The sequence below is a fragment of the Ursus maritimus genome, unplaced genomic scaffold (assembly GCF_017311325.1).
Source record: "Ursus maritimus isolate PB19 unplaced genomic scaffold, ASM1731132v1 scaffold_23, whole genome shotgun sequence".
Taxonomy (NCBI): Eukaryota; Metazoa; Chordata; class Mammalia; order Carnivora; family Ursidae; genus Ursus; species Ursus maritimus.
This window is the reverse complement of record NW_024424786.1, coordinates 9,627,813-9,645,635: the sequence shown is the minus strand read 5'-3', so window position 1 is coordinate 9,645,635 and position 17,823 is coordinate 9,627,813. Positions and strand designations below refer to the sequence as shown.

At 40.3% G+C, this 17,823-nt stretch overlaps 1 protein-coding gene across 2 annotated transcripts in view; it reads right to left on the bottom strand.

Moving 5' to 3' along the window:
* Positions 1-2,956: 2,956 nt before the first annotated feature.
* Positions 2,957-17,823, bottom strand: part of NELL1 (neural EGFL like 1) — an 821,556-nt gene continuing 806,689 nt past the window's right edge. For both annotated transcript variants that reach the window (XM_040638900.1, XM_040638901.1), the window contains 3 exons: positions 8,522-8,698; positions 4,946-5,170; positions 2,957-3,449 (listed from right to left, as the gene is read on the bottom strand). In XM_040638900.1, coding sequence (XP_040494834.1) covers positions 3,399-3,449; positions 4,946-5,170; positions 8,522-8,698 — 453 coding nt within the window. In that variant the 3' untranslated portion in view covers positions 2,957-3,398. The remainder of the gene's footprint in view (positions 3,450-4,945; positions 5,171-8,521; positions 8,699-17,823) is intronic.

Here is a 17,823-nt window from a genome sequence, read left to right as displayed (position 1 = left end):
AGGCACATGCTGGGTGCTGGAAGGTGAATATTGTACATGGCCTAACCTATAGTCTGTTGTAACCAGATACGGTGTCTAGTAAAAGTCCACAACAGTGACATAAGCACAGAACTATAAAGCTCAGAAGAGGGGAAGTTCTGGGGATATGTATGTATGAATATATGTGTGTGTGTACGTATATGTATGTATATGTATGTATATACATGTACAGACACATAACATATGAATATATTAACATATTAACATATATGCATTACAGGCTACACATGAATATATTATATATTGATCTTCTACTTACATATAAAACATTATATATAATACATATGCACATATATATTTCATATGCACCCGAGAAGGAAATGAGGTAAAATTTGTGTTTAATAGATGTGTCTAGTTCATACTAGAACTTTCATCTCCCTTCATGTTCTACTCTCCCGAATCACAATGTTTTCACGCTACAGGTAGTTGAAGGGTAACTACATCATTGCTGATGTACCCCTCATTGTTTCTTACCAGACTGTGTGTTAGTCTCTTTACACTTGTGATGGTGCAGACAATGGTTATGGTCTGTAAGGAGACAGATTTGTCAAATACTGCTTTGTTTCATTAAATGGACATCCATTTTACACTGCAAATCATAGCATGAGACTTAAGTATTAATTCCATCAAGAGATTTACCATATTTTTTAAAGAAGTAACTATTTTTTCCATTTCTGGATCAAGAAGTTATTCTGGCAGTTATTTCAACTGGAAACCCTAATGGCTTTGAAGATTCTCAACACCTCCTAAAGGCTCCCATAATGGTGATCTTTAAAGACAATGTTGTTCACCTTTATTTCCCACATAGAGCTTAGCAGAGAATCTTATGTATAAAGCACTCAGTTTTTTAATAAGAAAATGTCAATTATTTTATAGGAAGCAAACCCCTTATTGATAGGAGCTGGCAGTAGTGTAAATTGTGCTACTAAGTATCGATAACATTTTATTACCAAGTTAGCACAGATTACATTTACCCATCAGATCTAAAATGAAAAAAAGAAAATACTGATTTTTATGATGGTAGCTGTAAAAATACCAGTATTTTAGGATGAGCCATCAATGTTAATGGCTCTGCAATAAAGTATGAGTATATACAAATTCAAAGAAAATGGTTAAAGTTTGAAAATTCCTTGGAAAAAATGGAAACACATTCTGAAATACACACCAGTATTCAGTCACCTTCCATACAAGAAGTCGGTGAACTTTTTCTGTAGAGGACAAGATGGTAATATTTTTGGTTTTGTGAGCCACATGGTCTCTGTTAGAACTACTCAGACCTGCCAATTTACCTCGTTAGCAGCAGAGAATATATTAATGAACGGGCACCACTGTGTTCCAGCAAAGAAGGCATAGAGCCAGATTTGGCCCAGGGATCACAGTTTACCAACGCTGACCTATATGGTTACTAATGATTCCTGTACATGTCTTTGTTTTTCCAATGAAAATTTATTTTTTATTTAGTTTTTTTGGTGTAAAGTTCGATGATTCATTAGTTGCGTATAACACCCAGTGCACCATGCAATACGTGCCCTCCTTACTACCCATCACCAGCCTATCCAATGAAAATTTAAAGATATTTTTTAATGCTGGGTCTAAAGATTTTCAAAAGAATCATTTTCAAACTCTCCATTCCAAGATTACATGTAAGGAGTTAAATAAGTGGAGATATGTTCTAATTTACCATACTTTAGCAGTAGCTGTCAAATGTGGTATTTACACTACTATGGACATAATTCAGCACATGAAATTAATTTCATGTGGTAAAGTCCGTCCTTTACAACATTTGATGATACTGAGTATCACCGCTGGCAAATACCAATGAATAATGGTCATCTGGGCTTGTAATTTGTAATTAATAATTTAATTTGGGAGATTGAAAATATTTTTAGCACAACTGACTTAAGATCTTTTTTCAATGTTGGGAAAGTACACAAAACTTCATGAACCAACTTGATTCAGAATAATGAAGAACTCAAGAGCCTCAGGTATTACAAACCACTAAGATGTGATTTACCTGAAACTACAACCTAAGTTTGAATTCTCAGCTCAGATAAAATGTCATTTACACATTTTACTCATTCTGTATCACTCGATAACTGCCAACTCTCAGAAATATGGTGGTGGCTCAAATGAAAACTTTCGCTGTTCTAGAATAACTACTGAGCATACAAATAACTTTTCCTGAAAGTGTATCCTCTACCATCTGAGAGGCTGTGTGGTCTAGAGGAAAGCAGCACTGGACAGGCATTAGGAGACCTGGTTACCAGTCCCAACATGCTATAAATCAACTAGATCTGAACAAGCTGGTTGCCTAGAATACATTCATTTACTCTTCCGTAATGTAGGAATAACACCATTCACCCGTGCTAGGGTGATAGCTTGTATTAGTAGGTATGCGGGTCCCTTGTAAGTTATCAATTACTATTTAAAACAAATGCAAAGATTCTTTCTCTTTCAATGCTTGGAAAGGTGGTAAGCATTGCTACTTCTAAATTCTGACTTAAGCTTTTGTTTCATTTTGTTTGCAAAAGGGAGGAGAGGTTCTTTTTTTTTTTTTTTTAACACAAGCAGGGGGAGTGGGAGAGGAAGAAGCAGGCTCATAGTGGAGGAGCCTGATGTGGGGCTCGATCCCATAACGCCGGGATCACGCCCTGAGCCGAAGGCAGACGCTTAACCGCTGTGCCACCCAGGCGCCCCGGGAGGAGAGGTTCTTTTAAAAATGATTACATAATTATCTTTGTGGTCTCTCCCCTCCTTAATATGTCATCACTTCTCTCACCTTGTTGAGGCTGAATGAGTGAGCATCTAAGCGTGCTCAGCAGTTGGAAATATAAGTGTGATGCAGTGAGACTACATACATATATTCATCAAACCAGTTCACAGGGATCGCAATACTAAGTATGCAGTGGCCAGGACAGAATCACAACAGGCAACTTTATTTGTAGAATTTGATCCAAAACTCAAGAAAAAAATAAATTAAAGGAGCTGAGTCTCTATTATGTTCGTACACAAAATAAGCCAAAAAATACATCAACGTTTACCATGAGATCATTTAAATGTATTTGCAAATGATTTGGTAAGGGAAACATGTCATTTACAACACGGGAAACTTCTTTTAACAACCAGAGACTTAAAAGCACTGCACTGTAGGTCACCTAGACTAGGTTAGCAAGAATGAACAAAGTGGTAGGTCCAAAAGGCAACCCCCAAACACCTTCCGCGGATGGAGACTTTGGTAATTGTCCGTGGTAAACAAAACAAAACAAAACAAAAAACCAACACCAACTCCTGTTCTTCACCATGCTGGATGGTCATTTCATCCATTCTTCTCCCGCGATGATGAGTCTGTTTTAAATGCTTCAGTTATTATGAAGACACTCCAAATCCACAGAGCAGCAGACACTTCCATTCTGTGCATCAAGACATAAGAGTTAGCCGACTGAGACAGAGCCGATCTATCAATCAGCAGTGTGCATTTGCAGATTCAAAATGACCATATCTATGTTTTGACCTAAACGCCATGAATGCTACCGAAAAGTTAAGAAAAGTGCTGGAGAAGGAGTGGAAAGGGAGGAAGGACATAGGAGACCCTCTTGAGTCCCTCCTGCTAGCTCCTGCTGGCAGCATCATCTTATACCTCTGTCTGAGCTCAAACCAGGTTTGGGACTCCTCGCCTATATTTCCAGGCTGTTTACACAACTTATTCCCTGGATTTACTCTAGATAAAATTGTTTTCAAAAATAACTGCTCAACGATCATCTGTCATTAACAAAGCTAATCAAAAGTACCACAAGGACCTGAAGGCAGCTCCAAAGCGGCTTCCAGAAAGGTTTGTATATTAGGAATAGAGTCTCTCATGGTGACTATGAAGGGAACAGTACATATTTAGATATATAAATTACTGGAAAGCCATTAAAAATCAAGGACATGTGTTAATGTAAATATACCTTTATAATCCCCCCAAATGAATCTCAAACCTGACCTCAAAGAAATACTACTAAATAACACAGTTTCCATACCCCCTCTTGTCATTTTGTTTGCTGGGGCTGAAGGTATATATACACAGGACCATGGTTCTTTTGCTATGTGAAGTTTGATACTGGCCTTTTTCTACTGGGGCTGAATCTTAAGATGGCACTTTCTAACCTGCGTTTATAACAGCCATAAAAAGATGAGTTGGGAACTTTCCACTGATGTCTGGAACTGAGCCAGGATTTGATAGAACCAAACAGACTAATATTTTAAATATGCTTAATCATGGGAATCTTAAACAGATATTTTGGCAAAGATCTGACACTGTCTAACCCCTGTTTCAGGTTGGCTATAGTCATAGCTCTTCCCAAGCATTGTAAGGAGGAAGGGGTCAGTTTTTAATTTCAAAGACATATGAGGATCCCTCATGGGAACTCCTCTAAAAAGACAGGAAAATAATCACAATTAATTAAATCCTGCAGCAAGAGCTTCAGGTTCCCGCATTAGGCCCTGTGATAATTAAACAAAGCAAACAACTTCATAGAACACTTTTTTCTAACACTGACAGTTTCATGAAAGAGCTTATAAAATTTTCCAGGAAGAAAAGAGATTTTTTTTTTCTTTCTTTTCTTTTTAATATGCAGGTCAAAATAGCTTAAATCAGCCATAATTGGTCCTAGTGTCAATTGTTAAAATTCTGTAGTTCAAAGGCAAGAAAGAGGACTACTTTATTCCATGTTCATTTGGAGTTTGCCATTCTACACAGTGCGGCTGTGATCCATTCAGACATATAACCTCCTGCGAGAAGTAAATGCCTGCCTGTGCTTTCACCACGCCCCTCCGAATGTGTGCATTCAGAAACAGCAGGAATGGACCTCCTGCAGGTACTCTGACAACTGTCCAAGGCCCACCTGTCCTCAGGACATCCAATTACCTTGCATTTGCAGGTTGTGCAGGGAGATCCAGCCATTGTCCACACTGAGCCGCTAAGCCTTGTAATGCCGTAGCTGTCCAGGCAAGTTTTTCTGATGTCGTAGGCGATGTTATCAGCCAGGCAGGGGTCACTGACACAGCGGGGACAACACTCCCCTTCCAAGATGGCTGTGTACTCACAGCTCAAATTGGGGCAGGTGAGCGGCCAGCAGTCTACCTCTCCTTCCTGTAGAGAGAAAGCCAAAAATGGCTCATCCATGTTCTTATGCACAATTCTATTCCCAAAGTCCCAGAGTGGGGGCAGTGATTCTCATCACTGTCCTTACTGAATGTTTTAACTTCCACCTTTATGGGTAGAATATGCTTCCTCCTTGAAGAGTTACCACAGATATCGCCTCCTCCAGGAGCTTCTGCTGACTGCCTAGGGCAGCCCAAAAAGAGGGTCGCTGTGTGCCAATGGCAGTCCCTAATTATTTTAATCGTCATACTTACGATCCTTATCATCGCTCTCAGTACACTTCCAGATTAAGTTTTGAGCCTGCAGGCTTTGGGCTTGTTGCTTTATCTCTCTGGTACTTAGCACAGTTTGGTCAAAAATGCTCATCAAGAGGGGCGCCTGGGTGGCACAGTGGTTAAGCGTCTGCCTTCGGCTCAGGGTGTGATCCCGGCGTTCTGGGATCGAGCCCCACGTCAGGCTCCTCCGCTGGGAGCCTGCTTCTTCCTCTCCCACTCCCCCTGCTTGTGTTCCCTCTCTCTCTGGCTGTCTCTATCTCTGTCGAATAAATAAATAAAATCTTTAAAAAAAAATGCTCATCAAGAGCAATGAGTGAATAGGTGGTAAGGTGCTGGCTAGTGTTTAAAGAGAAATTAATTATGCCTGAGATCAAAGGGGAACTTGAAACACTATAATATTTCAACCACATCATAAACTGAGCTCCTCGTATCAAATTTAAAATTGAGATTGGGCAATATCAAGAGAACTATTTCAGAATGGTTTGGAATGTGACCTGTAGCTCGTAACATCACTAACGTGTAGCAAGGTGTTACAGTTCAGATAAAACCTCTGTGTGTTCCAGAATCTGGCCATTGTGGCTCCATTGAGCTGCCTGTAACTGTATCTCGAGGCAGCCTCTTCTGTTATCATGACAAGTCATTATAATTTACACAAACTCACGTCTAATTATTTGGTCAGCTTCATAAGACAATGGCCTTTGAATGAAGCATGAGAGACTACGGACTCTGAGAAACAAACTGAGGGCCTCAGAGGGGACGGGGGTGGGGGAATGGGATAGGCTGGTGATGGGTAGTAAGGAGGGCACGTATTGCATGGTGCGCTGGGTGTTATACGCAACTAATGAATCATGGAACTTTACATCAAAAACAAGGGATGTACTGCATGGTGACTAACATAATATAATAAAAAATATTATTATAAAAAAAAGAAGAAGATGTGGTCCATTTATACTATGGAATATTACTCAGCCATCAGAAAGAACGATTTTTCAACATTTGCTGCAACATGGACGGGACTGGCAGAGATAATGCTAAGCAGAATAAGTCAAGCAGAGAAAGACAATTATCATATGGTTTCACTCATTTATGGAACATAAGAAGTAGGAAGATCGGTAGGAGAAGAAAAGGAAGAAGGAAGGGGGGTAAACAGAAGGGGGAATGAAGAATGAGAGATGGACTCTGGGAAACAAACTGAGGGCTTCAGAGGGGAGGGGGGTGGGGGAATGGGATAGGCCAGTGATGGGTAGTAAGGAGGGCACATATTGCATGGTGCACTGGGTGTTATACGCAACTAATGAATCATGGAACTTTACATCAAAAACCAGGGATGTACTGTATGGTGACTAACATAATATAATAAAAAAATAATATAAAAAAAAAAGACAATAACCTTTGGTGATAGACCACATCTATCACGCTCATCATTGTATCATCCAGAGTCTAGCACATGCAAAGTCTTGATATATTTATTAAATACGACCCACACTATACTCAAGTTATTATTAAGCTACATGTTCAACATCTTCAGTTTTCCCAGGAAATATTAACCTTAGGGCTGGGAATGGAAGTGGAAACACTTCTGAAATGTTCTGAAAATTTCATGTCTGAAATTAATCCCGATTTTTCTAAGTGCCTGATGACCGGCTTCTTGAAAAAGAAATGCAATTTTCCAGACTGATATGGAAGTTAATTTTATAGTTGTATTGGGTTTATTTGCCCTTGGATGGAAGCTTGAAAAAAAAATGGCTTTGATTTGAATATATCTGAGTTATACTCCTCAGTATTAGGAGTCAGACTAATGCATTCTATTAAGATGATCTGCACATTCACAAGACTTTCGAAAATCCGATAGCAATTTACAGCACAATTTCTCTAAATGCTTGCCTTCATACAGTATCCATAGACTAAACCACTAATTTCAGCGAATGTTAAACTATGGAATGCAGCTAATAGGTTCTGTTATAAGTTGACTTGGTTGTGACTTGGTTTCAGAAGCTATGACTTCCTCACAGATGGAATATCATATTCACTATGATTGTATTTCCCAACCGTCTTTGCATCCTTTGCTTTGTGTGTGGTGTGATTCGAAACAGAGAGAACCACATCCATAAATTAAGTTTTTCTCCCTGGACACTCTCAAACTGATGATACCGTTAGTATTTTTATATTAAGATTCAAAATTACCTTCATTTTTTTCCATATGAAGGTTGAGCATCTGAAACAGAGTTTTCAATCTAGGAAATGTTATCAATGGTAACTATTGTGCACTAAGTACATTCTATGTGCCAAATACTGTATTTGTGCTTCACATATATTCTCTTATCTTCAGAGCAGAACTACAAAATAGGTAGTTCCCCTTGTGTACGATGAAGGAAAGAACGACTGGTGCAATGCAAAGACTTTGCCCAAATTAATGGCACAGAGCTAGCACGTGGGAGAAGCGAGATTGAATTATTGGTCTCTCTGACTCAATCCCTGATAGATCTGCTATGTTCTGTTATCTCTCATATTGAAACTTTTAATGGTTAGGTCCCAAGAAATCAAAGATTGGGCTCTATGAGAACTACAGGTCCCAGTCAAGGCTTTGAAGACTTTCTATCGTGGGCGGATTTTTCTTGATCTGGATTTGCCAAAAAGCAGCAGTTGGAAACTAACCCAAGTTGGGCCAAATCTGACCCATAAACACATTCTTTTTGTCTTGCATATTGTTTTTTGTTTTGGGTTTTTAAAGTTTTTAGTTCCAGTAGAGTTAACATACACTGTTATATTAGTTTCAGGTGTACAATATAGGGATTTGAGTCTTCTATCCATCACCCAGTGCTCATCACAGTGCACTCCTTAATCCCCATCACCTCTATTACCCATCTCCCCGGTCTGTCTTTGTATATTGCTTTAAATAGTAGAATCTGAATATCTTCAGGCAGAACTTTTGCCCCTTAGTAGCCATGAGACTCGAGCTCCCTGAATAGGATCGTAAATAGCAGGAAACTTAAGCCTATAGGCAACTCAGTTTGCAACCTTTCCCGGGTAAAGGGATAACAGCCCGTCAGGGAAGCTGACATACCAGACACCGGCACTGCTGGCAGCTATGAGTCCAATTGTCTCCGCTCCGATACAGCTTGTGTCCATTTTGATCTAAACACTGACTTGTGACCCTGGTGTCACACTCGGGGCAACAGAAAAGGTCAACACTTGGATTCCGGCAATCACAAGCTGTCCGTCGGCAGAATATCTTTCCGTCCTGTTTAGAAATGAGGTGAAGGAGGTTACATCATTAGGGAAACAAGGTAGCAGCACTAAGAAAAGCAAACCTTATAAACACTTTCAGAGCACACAGGAAAGATTTCTTCGAGTCAAAGTACTCCCCTGGCCACCTTTCATTTTGTTCAAAACAGATGCACGCGCGCGCGCGCGCACACACACACACACACACACACACACACCCTCTCCCTGACCTTGCCTGCAGAGCAGCCCACGTAAAAACGGAGATGGTTTGAAGTTTAAAAAAGTCAATATGTTCTTTGAAACTTTTTTTTCCCCTAAACGCTTCCCAAAAAATCACATTTCTAAGTGAAATTACAATCAAACTAAGCAGTTAAAAATGCATATATGCTCAAGAACTTGTTTGAGTGTAAAATCGTGCTGCTGTATTTTTCCCAGTTCACAATGATACCACGAAATGCATTCAAAGGCATTCATTGAGTTTTACCCTTCTCAACTCTGGGAGGAAGTCTGCCCATACCCTTTTTACAGAAGAATTAACTGAGGCTCAGAGATGCTAAATGATTTATCGAGGATGGCATTAGCGATCTCTAAGGAACACTGTCAGGGCTTCCGGTTTCGAAACGATTTTTCCTTTATAAGACAGGTTTTGGGTTGCTCTGATCAGGTGCCACTTTCCACCTTGAGGCGGTTGCCCAACTAACAGGCACAGTACAATTTCCGGAGTAATGGCCCTGAACACTCATACTCACACAGACTTGTGGTTCAACAGCGCTCCAACATTAAGAGCGCACATTTGCAGCCTGTCCCTGCCACACACGTGTTGCTCACCGTAATTTCTCACCTCAGACAATAAAGACGCTGAAAATGTAAGGTAAGATCTGTGGCCACCATTTATGGTTATTACTGCTTTGCTGAATATTTACAAAACCGAAGACTCTCAGAGCCAGTGGTACCTTAGAGGACACATAACCAAGCCTCCTGGACCTACACTGAAGCTTCTCCAGAAAAATTATATTCAAAAGTTATCAAGCCTGTGAGAGAATGGTCTCAAGGAGCACCACTATGGAAGGTACTTGAAGAATATATCTCTGTATGTTAAAAACTGGACGTCTTGTTGCCTCTATCCACTGACCCTTGTTCACACCGTTGCTAGTCACAGAACTCCCAAAGCCTTCTGTCACATTTTCAACTCTTCTGTTCTTAGAAGACAGCATTTATGTCTCCACTGAATCATCTCATCTCTGGATTAAACATCTCTGATTTTTTGACCGGTCCCACTAGTTTTGAGTCCTTTCACTGTTACAGTTGCCTCATCTTCAACAGTTTCAAGTATTTCCAATAGTAATAATATTAATAACAATCTATCATAATCTTAACACTTATTTTGGGCCATACATTGTGCTAAGCCTTTACGCATGAGCACATTTGGTCTTGATAATTCTGTGGAGTATGATTTATACTCCATTTCTCAAATGAGGTAGCTGAGTAAAAGAACTAAATACAGTTCTTCACTAACAGTGTGACCAACACAGTGAATTGGGACTCATGGTCACCTTGTTTTAAGCACTGTACTTTCTTTAATGTAGCCTGATTTCAGTATTTACTTCCCTCCTTACTATGGTTATGTCATGGTGTTGATTTATATTGAGCTTAATGAAGACTAAAACCTCATTAAGCCCTATTCCCATCTTGGGCACTTAGTTATTCGGGGGCAGGAAGGATAAAGCCTGATGTTTATCCTTACTGTACTACACCTCGTTAAACCATTTCATCTCTCCTGCCTGTCACGATGTTTTCTAAATGCTGTTTCTGTCATTCACCATAGTTTTTCCACCTTCACAGATCTGTGACATCGGCAAACTTGATGGACCTGCCTAGGGGTCTTCCTCTACTTCATCGATAGCAATGGTGAACAGGACAGGGCTTGCTGAGACAAGTTTACTGTCAGATGAAGTGGAAATCATTAAGTGCTTCACATTTTTTATGGAGAATGGAAAGGAGACATGCTAGCTTCATATATAATAACACAACGGATTGAAAAATGCGTTGCCTCAAAGCGTGTGCATATTCTCTATGACTGTGAGAAATGACAAGAAATCATAATTTTCCAAAAACCAAGGGGTAAAAGATTATACAAACCCACACATACACTCCAGTGAAGCGGGTGCATCGAGTCAGAGATTATAATTAGTCCGGACCAAGAACTGTCCAGATTCTAGGCATCTTCCAATAATAGGCCTTTATTTTAACTCGCTAGCATTTTCTGCTTGTGTAATCATTGCCCAGAATGACTCCCTAGTGATTTATTTTAGCCAAGAAGAAAAGTAATGGTAGCTACAATATAAAACCATTTGGTCAGCTCAGCTACTGAGGTCACAATATTACTCTCCCCAAGTATAGAAGGACTGGGGCTCAGTAACCCACATAGCTATGTCCGCAAACCGTATCAAACAGGGACAGGCTACTGTACCACAGGCAATGAGGCACAATCAGAATGTTGGGTTTCTCTCGATGTGGGGATTCAGAGAATGAGTAAGTGGATAGCCTCCAGGGCTAGTGCAAAATAAAGCGACTTCATATCTCATCAATTATGTGAAAATGCCAAACGGGCCCCTCTTCGTTTCTAACATATTTTAGAACAATGGCTATGTTCATTTTGCCTTTTGAATGACAGAGTAACTGTCAAGAAAATCATGTTTAATAATGAAAATGTCACAGGTGGCTCCATTAATTCGGAGAGAATGCCATTACAAAACCTCAGCTCACAGAACACAGCCACGCTAGAATCCAAACTTGGAAAGAAAATGGAGCTCAGGGATGATGCGTAATCCTTCCCATGGTCGATTTCTGGGGTCATTCCCAGAGCTTGACCCCTGTCCCAGCGGGGGTGGTCAGAACAAGCCCCATTTATATGCAGAAGATGTGTTTTCCTAACCTTCTGCCATAGACGCTAAATGCTTTTCTGCAGTTTTATAATGAAAGCTCAGCTATAAACAATTAATAACCATTGTAATATTTAAATTGCTCCTGAATTTTAAGAAGCAGGGACATACACGTTCCTAGCAAATAAAAAATGAATTTATTCTTATAATGCCATGGCAAGTTATAGGTTTTATACTATAAATTACACATTTTATTACTGAATAGTCGGCACATTAATTTATTTACTCCAGATTGCAAAACATCACTGTTTTTTTTCCGCCACAGTTTGGAAACTTTTAAATCAAGAAGATGGACTTAGATAAAATTATTGATGTAAATTGAATAATAATATAACCTGGGGTTTGGCAAACTGATACCTACAGTCCAAATTCGGCCAGTGGCCTGTTTCTGTAGCTTTATCAGAACACAGCTTCCCTTGTTCATTTACATATTGTCTGTGGCTGTTTTTACACTCTAATGGCAGGGTTCAGTATGTGAGACAGAGACCGTACATAAGCAAAGCCTGTCTGGCTCTTCACGGAAAACATGTTTTGATCTCTGATATAAAGGGTAAAATTAGGAATGGTACTCTAGACCCACCCATCTGTTCTACCTTCTCACATGCAAATTTATTGTGGTGTGCTATCCAATCTTCTTTACAAAATATTAATTTTGCCTCCAGGTTACATCCCACAACTAGTCCATTAGCCCTCTCTAATTAGCACCTCTCTAATAAAACCTTTAACAGTCATTGAATCCAACTGTCTCATTTTAATGAAGAGGAAATCAGGTCCAGAGAGGGGAAGGGACTTTTCCACATAGCAAATTAATGACAAAATAGGAACTAGACCTTACTCTGGACTTTTATAGCAATGATTTTCTAATATGCTGCTTCCTTGTACCATGAGGAAGCTGAAGGGTAGGATACAAGGGCTTCGCACCAACTGAAATCAGAAGGATTCTTGGGGCGACAGTTCTCAAAGTGTGGTCCTCTGACCAGCAGCATTAGAATCTCCCGAGAACTAGCTAGAAATGCAAATTATTGTGCTCTAAACCAATCTACGGAACCAGGGAGTCTAGGGGTAGAGTTAGTGATCGACGTCTCATAAGCCCTCCAGGGGATTCTGGTGCAAGGGAAAGTTTGAGAATGTCTGATGGAGAAATAAGGTAACCCAGTCCACTGGGGAATTAGCATGGCATAGCCCTCAAGGTTCTGCAACGAAAGGCAGGTCTTGGAACTGCACAGTGGAAGTATGAAGTCAGGGGAATGGAAAAGAAGACCCTCTTCCTTGAGAGGACCCCTAGAGTTTCGAGGGGAACTAAACTTGCCACTTTGTTCATCTTTCAAAGAAGAGGGAACACAATCTTAGGGCTTGCACAGCCAACTCCTGCCATCAAGAACACCCTAGAGAGGAAGGTATTGACAATACTCCTGGTTAGGTTCAGAGAGCAAAGCAGAACATTTTTCTGAGTAAACTGCAGGATTTCAGAAAGCTAACCTCTACTCTGGCCCCAGGCGCAAACTGACTTATCCCTGTTCTTCACTCCATGAGTGAGTGCCACATGGAGAATGGCAGGGTTATTTTATGGTCTGCTCCATGCAGATAGAGCTTTCTTCTTGCCTGAAGGAAACACACGAACCCCCTTAGGTCTCCCTACCGTGGCCACCTTCCTCAGTTTCTGGGCGAAGGCTTATATGAGGCCAGGTCAAATGGCCAGCATTCCAGACAATCTCATGGCAAAGGTCCTCTCCGCTTTACCCTCCTTCTGTTTGTGATGACGTGGAGGGTGACTGGTTATTTATGGTATCCATTTCCCTATCCACCTCCATCATTGCCAGAAAAACTTAAGACCTGGCATTGCTCGAGGCTTCAGTACTACATTGAGTTTCAGGATGAAGGCTATTCACATTGCAATTAAGAAAGCGAACAAAACAAAGGAATGCTGCAGGAAGCACAGAAATGAAACTTGGCCTGCACAGCTTGTGCTTTTCTGCCACTGGATTTTCCAGTTACTACTAAGAGCAGCCGGAGTAGGTAAAGGTGCAGGAGTAAATACAGTGTCGGAGCTTTATCTGGTGTGCACCGGCCTAACTTGCAAACCCTCGCTCTTTCTCTTGTCAGTGGCACCTGAAATCTTTTGCCCAAGAAAATGGGGGCAGCTAAGTCTCAAACAGGCCGTTCTGGAGCTTCTTTCCTGCCCACAGAATGAGGGCACACATTGCCACAGAGGCTGAGTGTCTGACTTTACAATTCATCAGGACTCATCACTTCATTTCTGTGTTATCATTCACGTGATCTTACCTCTCTATCCCTCCTTCAGGTTCTCATCTGTACTCTCCTGAAACTTTACTTCAGCCTAAGTGGTACCTCTATTTAGCTTTGATCTCCTCAGTCTCTCTAATGTGCTGTCGGTCAGACCTTGACCGGGCCACGCCCATCCTCAACAAAAAGTCACTCATGATCCTTGGCAGCCCATAAATTAAGTCTAAATTCCAGCGTCTGGCTGGGTCCCTAGGCTTTATCTCCAAGCTTATCGTCAGCTATTCCCTTCCCATACTCTTCCTTTTTTTCAGATATTCTTTTTTTTTTTTTTAAAGATTTTATTTATTTATCTGACAGAGAGAGACAGCCAGCGAGAGAGGGAACACAAGCAGGGGGAGTGGGAGAGGAAGAAGCAGACTCCCAGCGGAGGAGCCTGATGTGGGGCTCGATCCTGGAACGCCCGGGACCACGCCCTGAGCCGAAGCCAGACACTTAACGACTGCGCTACCCAGGCGCCCCTTTTTCTGATATTCTAAGCTCATCATTTACTTCAGGTTTTCCTTATCAGAACACATGCAATGTTTTTGCCTCCCTGTTCTCCCTCTTCCCTCTGTCTGGGATTCATTTTCCACACATCTCTCATTGGCTAAATTTCTCATCCTTGAAGTTCTCAAACTTCACCTCCTCTGTGATGTCTTATTTCTTTCTGTATCTTCCTAGGACAGGGTATACTTCCCCTTTCTATGTACCTATAACAGAAGTTCATGACTCGACCAGGGCATGACATGTGTATCCATTTTCCTGCTCATTTCCATAATCAACAATATAAATATGACCACTACTTAGAGTCATACTAAAATGCTGCAGTTTTCTAGAAGCCAATAAACCTGAGACCTCTCTCTCTTCCCATGTAGCACAGGTAGAAAATAAAGATGTCTTCCAAAAGCCCTCGACAAATTTATAAATGGAAGAACCACAGATGGGTATCTGTGAAAAGCACTGGGCTGTAACGAAGATTTAGGGGTCAAGCCCAGAGAGAGAATCGTTTTTCACTCTGAGTATCTGTAGTCTGGATAATGCTAGAAGAACATGGGTTCCAAGCAATTTGGCAATCTTTCTGTGCCTAATCAACTAAGTGGTCTAAAGGTATATAAAATCACTGTCACTGTCCAGGAAGCATATGGCATCTCAACAAAAGCCCAAATCCATTTGTGTTGGCCTGGCTTTATTGTTGAACTCCCTTAAGTTGTGGACATATTTCAAGACCTCTTTTTTATTAACACTAGTAGCTAACCTGGTGTATTGACTCTTAAACCCAGGGTTGGCGGCGGGGGGGGGGGCTTTAAAATAACTTCAACTCTTTTTTGGTAAGTGATTACTCATGGAGAGACAGCTCTCTGCAAGGCTCTGAGCTGAGTACTTCAAATATATCTTTATCTTAGTTCACTCTCACAGCACATGTGTCCGTAGAAATTAACCCCATCTTACTGATAAAACCCTGGCTCCGATATGTAAGATACCTTGCAGAGTTCACAGAACCACACCCAGGCAGGACAGTAGGGCTGGGAACCCGTCTCTCCAGATGGAGACCTGGGAATTCTGTCATGGATATCTTGGTTTCACTTCTACTGCCACCACTGACTCGTGTGAAACTTGAGTTTCTGTTTCTTCTGTAAAGGGATAATTATATTTTCTTCCTGAGGCTGTTGTCAAAGTATGAGGGGATACTTAGAGTGACAGACAACATGAGAAATGTTAGCTCATTTCTACCTCCACTCTTATGACAGGAGGAAGATCCTGGGGTGGAGGAAGGAATTGCCCAAAATTATCTATACAGAATTATCAATGACATTGTTTCCCCTACCCTCTCTTCCACACCGGGTCTCTTCGTTTCCATGTGTCCTTTATAAATCAAATTAAGACTTTTCTTTAGATAACATGTGGCTAAGGTACAGGAGAAATTACGTTGGGCTATACTATGTACTATCACTCAATAGTACCTATTTAAATGTCCTTTTTCATGGATGTCCTAATTATTTATCACAGGTGTTTCATCACTTCTTGTCATGGTAAGGCTGCCCTGAAATTATATATAGAACTAAAAACTAGGGAAAAACTTTTACAAGAATTCCACTCTAACTCTACCATTTTTTCTACTAATCAACCCTTTCTGTTGAATAATTTATATAAAGTTAAAATTGTATGCTGTATTTCATATCTAAAAGGGATAAAATAACACAATTAGATGATAGAACACCTCAGCATAGGTGTTCAACCTTTTCATGTAAAACTTCTGTTTCAAGAAAACTTTAAGAAAAATTCCTAGGGTTATATACATTAAACAAATGGATTCAAAAGACTAATGCTGGTGTACTCAGCCCTATAGTGATATTCAGACACCTTGAAGCCTGACATTTTTAACAGGTGTTAGAAGGGCTGAAAACCTTGTGGAAAAGTGCAATTTGTTGTGTAATCCAGGTTATTTTTAAACTGTTTAAATATTTAAACCTTCAAATATGAAATTGAACCAAATTATCACTCTTTGTATTTTAGAGAATTTGAAAGAATAATTTGTATGTGAGGACATACTAATCTCATTTAAATGTATAATATTCAAAGAAATGTATACATAATACTTACTGTAAAGTAAATGTAGAAATACCAGCTGCTGGCAAGAAAGAAAAGAGAGAATCCTGGAAAGGCTCTGAAAGGTCTACATGAATAATGATATTAAGCCCCAAACTAAAACATTTTGGAAAGGGTGAAAGAGGAATACTGAGAGCATAAATGTCACTAGCAGGTGTTTCCAGACTTACAGAATTTTAGAACCGGAAAGAACTTCTGAAATAAACTAGCCAATCTTCTCTTTGTATAGCTGAGGAAAAAGGCTCTGATGGTAAGTCGCCTGCTCAAGGTCACAAAGCCACTTACTAGGAATGCCAGGAATAGAATCCAGGTCTTCTCGTTCCTGGTAGAATGCCTGGAAGTTCAAAATTCCAAGGAGTTCAAGGGAAGGGAACAGAACCCAGGAATAAGAGTCTAAGATGAGAAAGGTTGATTTCTGGCTTTGTCAACTTTTAAATTCAACTTTCTCCTAAGTCTAAAGGAGGGAGAGAATACTCTATATTCCAAGTATAATATAGGAGTCATATAGCAGAGTATTTATTTATTAATTTATTAAAGATTTTATTTATTTATTTGACAGAGAGAGAGACAGCCAGTGAGAGAGGGAACACAAGCAGGGGAAGTGGGAGAGGAAGAAGCAGGCTCCCAGCAAAGCAGGGAGCCTGATGCGGGGCTCGATCCTGGAACCCTGGAATCACGCCCTGAGCCGAAGGCAGACGCCTAATGACTGAGCCACCCAGGTGCTCCAGCAGAGTATTTATTTTGAATACTATCTAAAGAGGCTTATTGCCCTTGGATAATATAAGCCCTGGGTCAAAATATGAAGATAAAAGGATTTTAATTTATGGCAAAAAAAAAAAATCTAGGAATAAATGCACTAATGTCACCTTTAGCATGCCAGTACAGGCTTCATTTATAGTCTCCATCTGAAGGATAATCTTGAAACATCACAGTTATTAACCTCTTTATGATATGACAACCCTGTGTATGAGACCGAGTGGCTTCTGACTTCTTGCTTGTATGGTTTTTCTTTTTTTCTTCATAGTCATAAATTGATTCTTCTTTTACTATGTATTCTACCAACTATAGCATATAATATTAAGAAGTATTTGTGAGTTCCTATCTCAAAGGCTTTCCCCCACCGTAGCCTGCAAATAATTGTTCCATTGTCTTTTGGACAATGGCATCTTGAGCTTTGGAGGAAAGTCTGAAGCCAATCTGAAATTTCCCATGATATGCTGACCTTATCTTGCCCTGATGATGCTTATGGAACTAGGACTGGTCCTGATGGCTTTACAGTGATTGGTCTTGTTATAGTAAGAGAATCCTT